The 7,500-nt window shown below is 47.0% G+C and overlaps 1 protein-coding gene across 1 annotated transcript in view; it reads left to right on the top strand.

Annotated features, from left to right (window-relative positions):
• The window catches only part of LOC122131294 (phospholipid phosphatase 3-like), a 6,014-nt gene extending 1,568 nt beyond the window's left edge, over positions 1 to 4,446 (top strand). Inside the window, exons 3-5 of the mRNA XM_042706158.1 lie at positions 59 to 116; positions 1,836 to 2,012; positions 2,645 to 4,446. Of these exons, the coding sequence (XP_042562092.1) occupies positions 59 to 116; positions 1,836 to 2,012; positions 2,645 to 2,746 (337 nt within the window). The 3' untranslated portion in view covers positions 2,747 to 4,446. The remainder of the gene's footprint in view (positions 1 to 58; positions 117 to 1,835; positions 2,013 to 2,644) is intronic.
• The last annotated feature ends 3,054 nt before the right edge of the window (positions 4,447 to 7,500 follow it).

Consider the following 7,500-nt stretch of genomic DNA (forward strand, 5'->3'; position numbering starts at 1 on the left):
GGCACTAGTTAATTATGAAGTGAAAATACCAACTGTCAATCTTCTCTGTTTCCCACAGGAAGTCTTTTTTCTCGGGCCATGCATCTTTTGCCATGTACACCATGCTCTACCTGGCGGTGAGTTTTGAGGCAATCCCTAATCTCCCTGGTCCCTCTTTCTCCTTTTCTCTGTCTCTTTGTGTAAACACCAGTCTCTCTCTCTCTCTCTTTCTCTCTCGCTCTCTCTCTATCGCTCTCTGTCCCTCACCCACACACACACACACACACACACACACACACACAAACACACATACAGTGACTCTTTCAATCACTTTCATGCGCAAACAAAGACACAAAACACCACACACACACACACACACACACACACACACACACTCTCACACACACTCCAAAAGAAGAAACCTCTGAGAAAGTAGAAACTCCCAGAAGGCATTCTGCTTCACATGAAAAAAAGGGAAGGGGACAGAGAAAGGGAAAGTTCTCCAGAGGGCAGATGAATAGATGGAGAGAGAGAAAGAGAGAGAGAGAGAGAGAGAGAGAGAGCGAGAGGGGCGAGAGAGTAAAAGAGGGCTGTGGACAGAGGAGTCCTTGTTCAGCTGTGGGTGGGGGGGGCTTTGGCGCTGCTGAGAGATGGACAGGCTTCTTTCAGCTTTTGTGAGAGAGAAGCGGAGGGAAACTGTCAGAGCGCTCGCTCACCGATCATCAGAACAGGGTGTTGCCATCTGATAGAAATCCAGCATTATTCATATCCCGCCTTTGATAAATATTGGCGCAGAGTTCTTATCGCTATTTGGACTCGACGCAAGCAGTAATACACACCCTGTGAACGCTCAGGAAACTTTTGAGTTCACTGTTAAGGATCTGCTGTTTGTTAACTTCTCGAGGCCCAGAGGGACTGTTAAGAGTGCCTCTGCCGCACTGGTGAAAAGGAATAGTGGGGAGGGGGACAAGTGTGACTTGGGGCCTTTTGAAAACGGCTCAGAAAAGCTGCACTATTGTCTGTGTTGTGGCCACTCTCTCCCACATAAGTCAGTCTCACCAGTATAACCCACCACACACATCCATCTAAAAACTATAGGTAACGACAAGCTGTATGGAGGGTTGTCTGACCTGCGGCAACATGCAGCTCACTTCACAAAAAGACAGCTGTTTTATGTCAGAGGGTGGGAGAGGGGACATCTGCTTTAAGAGAGGAAGGGAAGGAGAGCTGGAGCCAGGAATGTGCATCTGTCCATTTCATCTTGACGAGTTGCTGACCTCTTACTGCGCTGCACATTTTTGCAGGTGTACAGTGCCCAGGAATCGCTCAAACAAGTACAGTCTTTTAGGAATGCTCATCATTTGTTTTTGGAGAGTCAAAACCTTTCAGCAATCACAGCTTCAAACTGTGTTTTTCCTCCTTTAGCTTTTGAAGTCTGTAAAGGCGAGTTTGACTAGTGGAGTACCACAAAGCTTATGCTCAAAGCTCTTTGTCATATACTGTACATTTCATAACTAAGTATACTAAGTTCAAATCTTAACTAAGAACTTTTCAATGCCTTTCACATCTGAGGACTTTTTTTAAAGATGCGTTTCAGTCATTATCATTAGCACAGATGGTAATTTCAAACAGAGTTGATCTCATAAAATCATAGGCCAGATTCTACTTTGGTTGAGCGTATTGTGATAAATGTCTATGAGCATGAGCATTGTAATATACATCTGGTCTTGCAAATAGTTATACTGTAAAAAATGACACACCAGATGCCTGGAAGAACCATGTGAAGGCACATAACCACCCAAATGAATGAATGACCAAACTCTCTCTCTCCCTCCCACCCCCCTCTCTCTGGGCAGTTCTACCTGCAGGCCCGGTTCTCATGGCGCGGGGCGCGGCTGCTTCGGCCCCTGGTGCAGTTCCTGCTGGTCATGCTGGCCGTCTACACGGGACTGAGCCGCATCTCCGACTACCGCCACCACCCCAGCGACGTCGTCACCGGCTTCCTGCAGGGAGCGCTCACCGCATACTGGGTGGTAAGCAAAGCCCCCCCCCCCCCCCTTTTAGACCATATGGACAGAGAGACAAGCGAACAGATAGTGTTTATCATTGTCAGCCCCCTATTCATTTTGTTAACTTTAGCATTAACTTTAGAAATATTCCCTAATGAAACGGGAGAATCATGAGTGTGTCCTTTTATTCGCGCCTATGAGTCTGTGTCCGAGCACCATCTGGTGCTGCCGTGTGTGAGTTTGTTTGTCTGCGTTTATCCTCTGTGTATTTATCTGACCAAGTGTTATACGCTGTACCTGGCTCTGTGTTCTTACTTTCAGTGTGTGTGTGTGTGTGTGTGTGTGTGTGTGTGTATGTGTGTGTGTGTGTGTGTGTGTGTGTGTGTGTGTGTGTGTGCGTGTGTGTGTGTGGTATGTGTGTGTGTGTGTGTGTGTGTGTGTGTGGGTGCATGCACGCATCTGTGCTCAGGAGCCTGTTTACCCTCATGTTTTTGCGTGGTGTTTGTTTTCCACAAGGCATATTTGCACCTCTCTCTTCCTGTTTACATGTCCAAGGTGCAGCTGTCTATCTGTCTGTCTGTGTGTATGTCTTTCTCTCGGTCTGTCTGTCTCTACTCTGTGTGTATATATAACACGGCCTGTTTGTTCATTCCCAGGCTTTCTACATCTCCTCCATGTTCAAGAATTGCCGTAACGACCTGACGCCCACCAGCATGTCGCTGGAGAGCCCCCTGTCCAGCCAGCAGACAGTCTGCTAGCAGCTCCCCATCCCAGAACTGATCAGAAGCAGAAAAGTAGTTTCAGTGGGTTGCTAAGGTGAAGAGGAGAGAAGAAGAAGAAGAAGAAGAAGAAGAAGAAGAAGAAGGGTACCCTGAGAGGATGGAGGCATACCTTGAGAAAGGATGGAGGACAGAGACTGTATCAAATATCTATGTTCAGAATGCACAGCGTTGACTCACCCAGAAGCAGTGCCCACGTCCTTCACACTTGTTGAACGCCTACAATAAACTTGCACACACACAGAAGGGTTCATTCAGTGAAATGTAAACTGTAAATGAAAAACTGTAGAGCAAAAACCAACCCGTCCGCCCTGTGATAAGACATCTTTTTTTTTTGTGTGTTATTATTTTATATGAACACAGTAATCTATTTTCACTGAAAGAAAGCAAAAACAGAAATTGTTTTGTGGATGAAGCTGCTAACGATAGACTCCTTGCCAACCGCTTGAAGCTGTTGTTGTACCATGTTGATTGTTTTTTACCCAGGGCCGGCTCAGTCACTGGAAGCCTCTCTTGCCCTAAAAGAATGCGATTCTCAAAATCCTCATTTCTCTCACCTGAGAGGCTGTCTACTCAGCCCCGACTTCTCTTTACCGCCGACTGTTGCGCATGTGCAGATAGGTCATCACGGGCAGTGATCAGTGAGATCAGTACGCCTGCAGAGGTAGCCCCTGGGACTGGAGCTCGAGGCTCTGTCAACAACACAGTCGCTTGTGATTCGTGCGATGGGTCCTTAGGCCAGGGAGGAGGGCGGCATTGGACTGGCCCTGATTTACAATCACCCCAGCTGTTTGACTGCTCTCCCTCTTCACCCACCCTCCCTTTCCAGATTGTCACTGAATGACCCCAGAAGTAGCCGCTGGCACTGATACACAAACAGCACAGGTTCAGACCTGTACCTTTCTCATTTGTTTGCTTGATCTTGATTTTTTTTCTTTTCTTGTGTCAGTCTTTGTTTGGACTGAATAACGAGGAAGAGTTAGTTCATTAGAGGACCTCATCTGGGTCCTTTTGTTAGTCGTGTCGTTAACCACTCTTTTACTGCATCTCTGAGGCGGAGCTGTGACTGAATAGAGCCCTGAACAGAAGCCTGACCCTCCATTGACATTTAGCCTCTGACCTTTGCCCTGAGATCATTCGCTTTAGAGCAGAGCAGTTCAGTTCAGGGCAGACCCCTATCTGGGACAACCTGTGTATTACTCTCTATAGCACTTGAACTACATAAAGGAACATTATAATTTGTAATGTGTATATTATATATATATAAATACATAAAAATATATTTTATCTCAAGTTTAAAAAATAATCAGTGTTCTCTTCCTCTGTTTGGTGTTGTCCAGTATACATTTATGGTTTGTTTTCTTGGCGTAATTGTCCTGATTGAATGTAAATATCTCCTTTTGTAAACCACCCAGAATTTCAGAAGTATTAGATGTTGTTTTTCGGTGTAGTTATGTCCAACGTGTTTGTTTTTCTGTGTTGATCAGGTACGGAAAAGTTGCTTCTGTTCTAATATTACATAGTGACTGAGCCAGAGTTGTATCAAAAAGCTATATTCTTTTATGTCTAGTTGTATTATGTTTGTGTTTATCTGTGTTCTCTGTGAAAGCCAGTAAGGCTAAAATAACCACTGTATTGAAAAAAAATACCAAACCAATAAAATGAATGTTTCACCTTTATATCACCAATGTGTTATTTCCATTTCTCCCCCTCCGTCTCACTTCTCTCTGGCTCCTGCCTGCACACTCTCCCACACACACAGTTTGCAATCAAGGGCTTGGCCTGGAATGTTTGTTCCCGATTGGAGTGTGTGGTGATAAGGTAAACCAGTAACTGCCTAACCGCATATCCAAAACATATTTCTTTGGAAGCTGTAAGTCTCTGTCAACACTGTTCAGTTTCTCTCTCTCTCTCTTTCTCGCACTCTCTTTTTCTCTCTCACTCTCTCACTCTCTCTTCTAGTTGCAACAACACAGAGCGCCCCCCCCCCCCCTCAGTCTTTAGAGTGCATTGGAGCATAGCGGCTGTTTCTGGGGTCATGCTGCCATGGCGATGCCTGCTCAGATAGAGGCTGCTGGAGTGGTGGAAAGAAAGAAAGGATTTTTTTTTTTTTTTTTACTCTTCTGTGGACAGTCTACTTCTAAGCTGAGTGAGCAGAATACAAGGACCAGCCAAGACCAGAGAGAGAGAGAGAGAGAGAGAGAGAGAGAGAGAGAGAGAGAGAGAGCCTGAGGGAGGGGCTGTCACAGTAACGGGCAGGGGTTTAGGTGCAGCACGAAGGGCTTGGAGGTGGTCTGGAATTGGAAGGGGGCCGTAAAGGGGCAGGAGGGGGAAAATGAAATGGGCTGCCGTTAGTGGAGGAGAAAGGATGGCAAGGAAAAGGAAGGGAATTTGGGTGTGGGGCAGTGAGGGGTGGGGAGGAATGTGAGGAGGGCTCTGAGCTTGTTTTGTTGTATAGTGCTGTTACTAAGAGACTGACTTCAATCATGACTGGCACCATGGCTTTACATTCAGCACAGTGGGCTACACACTGAATATGTATATGCACCGATGTGCGTAGCCATGTTGTTGATGAGGGGGTACCTTCAGCATGTTTGTGAAAATGAGTAGGCCTATAGATGTCAAAAAAAGTTTCTGTTCAAGGTGTCTTCCTATACCTTTGTACCCTGACTGCACATTGCAAAAAAAAAAAAAGAAAAAGCGTGTTCAGTTACTCTTTAACACCGGCATAAAAACAGCCCTCTCTCCTGAGAGCACAGGGCCTGGCTGCGCCACTGTATAAAGTCGGCATGTCCTCAAAGCCCTTGCCAACTCCATGAGCAAGAAAACAGTAGCGGTCAGCCCTGTGGTCGCCGAGATCTGGCTGATTAAGCTCTAATCGCACCCCGTGAAACACATCGAGGCTACACGCTCCATTGTGAAAGAAAATAAAACGTGCATTTCCTCTCTGTCTCGCTCGCTCACTCGCTCACTCCCCACGCACTCATTCTGGGGAATGCATTTGATAAGTGTTCAGAGATGAATGATAAAATTAAAGGAAAGGTAAGTCCCAGAAATAGCCCTGTAGGTATCCCCCGCGGAGGTTGTCGGCTGATAGGATCAGTGTGACGCCGGAGAGAGTGTGTGTGTGTTCCCCCAGACACGTAGTCTTTCTACTTACCTGCATGCATGCTTACCTGTCTGGCGCATACCTGATGGCCAGGGATCGCCTAGCGCATACCTGTCAGGGATCACCTCTCGCATACCTGACTGTTATCTGATTGGTACCCTGCCAAAAGGCAAAGAACACCAATTAACCAATTATGTGTAAAAACACTGCGCCTCTTATAACAACAGTCATGAAGGGCACTGCTGCACCCCACTCTCTTGCAGCTCAACCCACAGGAATTTAATCTGATTTGGACACAAAAAAAAAGGATAAATCTCACTTAAATTCTTTGAAAGTTTTTTTTGGGGGGGTCAAAAAAGAAAGTGTGAGTAAAGCCTCATTGATGAGCGGACGTAAGGCTGGACACACACTGGAACGCTATGTGAAGCCGGCTCAGTGCTTAATAGAGTTAGCCCAGGATTAATTGCCTGTTTATATGCTTGAGTTCCAGCCTTGTGCTCGGCTCTCGTGAGGTGCATATCCCCTCTCTTTTTTCGTGCCAGCTAAAGAAGAAAGCCAACGCTTTGGTCCCTGCAGCCATTACCATTTAGAGCCAGAACAATATGTCCCGACACTGCACTGGCCTGTGAAACACATTAGCTAGCTTGAGCACAAAGTTGAATAAATCTCCAAATGTCTCCCCTTTCTAAAAAAAAAAATTCACCAAAGGGATTGAGCTGGGTCAGCTCATTTCATATGCATAGAACACGCACGCGGAAAAAAAATATGGCCCAAAAATAGCTTTGCACACCCACCCACCCCCCACCCCCAGACCCCCACCCCCCACCCCAACCCCACCCCCGCTGACCGGTCCCGCAGGCGGAAGCCAAGGACTGTGATCAGAATCAATGCGGTGCACCGGTGCATTCTGGAGGGGTGAGTGTGCTCCCTGCACACGTAGCACAGTGCTGCGCCCACCTGCAGACCCGGATGGGCGGCCCCACAGATGTCTGCAGATGAAATATACTGATGGATCATATCACTCCTCAGTTGGCACACACACGCCAGACGGGCGCGCTTGAGAATGGAATACAGGTCAGAGGGGAATAGCATCGCCATCAAAGTGTGTCATCATTGCACAACACTTGTTGCTAGTGTGTAATTCATGTCGATGGTGAGTACTAAAAAAGGGGGTTGTGGAGGTGCTTTAGATGGAGTGAAATCCTTCTAGGTTATGCACTGCAGCCACATACGAGAGCAACCTCAGGTTTCTCTCCTTCCGGTCCCCATTCCGTTGGGGCTCTTCCGAGGGATGCAAAATCCTTTCCCCCTTCCTGGAAAATCATCAGGTTGTAAACACGACGATGCTGTATGCCCTGAGAGCTGCTGTGTTGTGCAATTATGACGCTAAAAGGTTATCTGATAAGACTGGCGCCATCACGGGATGTTGGTGTATTCTAGTGTGTCCATGTTAAACATAATGCCGGGCACACACGGAGCGTGGCAGGGTGGTGATCCGCCATTAGCACGGGTGCCTGGCACAACAGTTTCAAGGTCACGGGGGCTGGGGAAGACCTTTGGACCCAATGCAGATACGTGTAGTCAAACCACACCTTAGCAGATAATGACCAACGGGTAGGAATGT

This window comes from Clupea harengus, unplaced genomic scaffold (genome assembly GCF_900700415.2).
Source record: "Clupea harengus unplaced genomic scaffold, Ch_v2.0.2, whole genome shotgun sequence".
Taxonomy (NCBI): Eukaryota; Metazoa; Chordata; class Actinopteri; order Clupeiformes; family Clupeidae; genus Clupea; species Clupea harengus.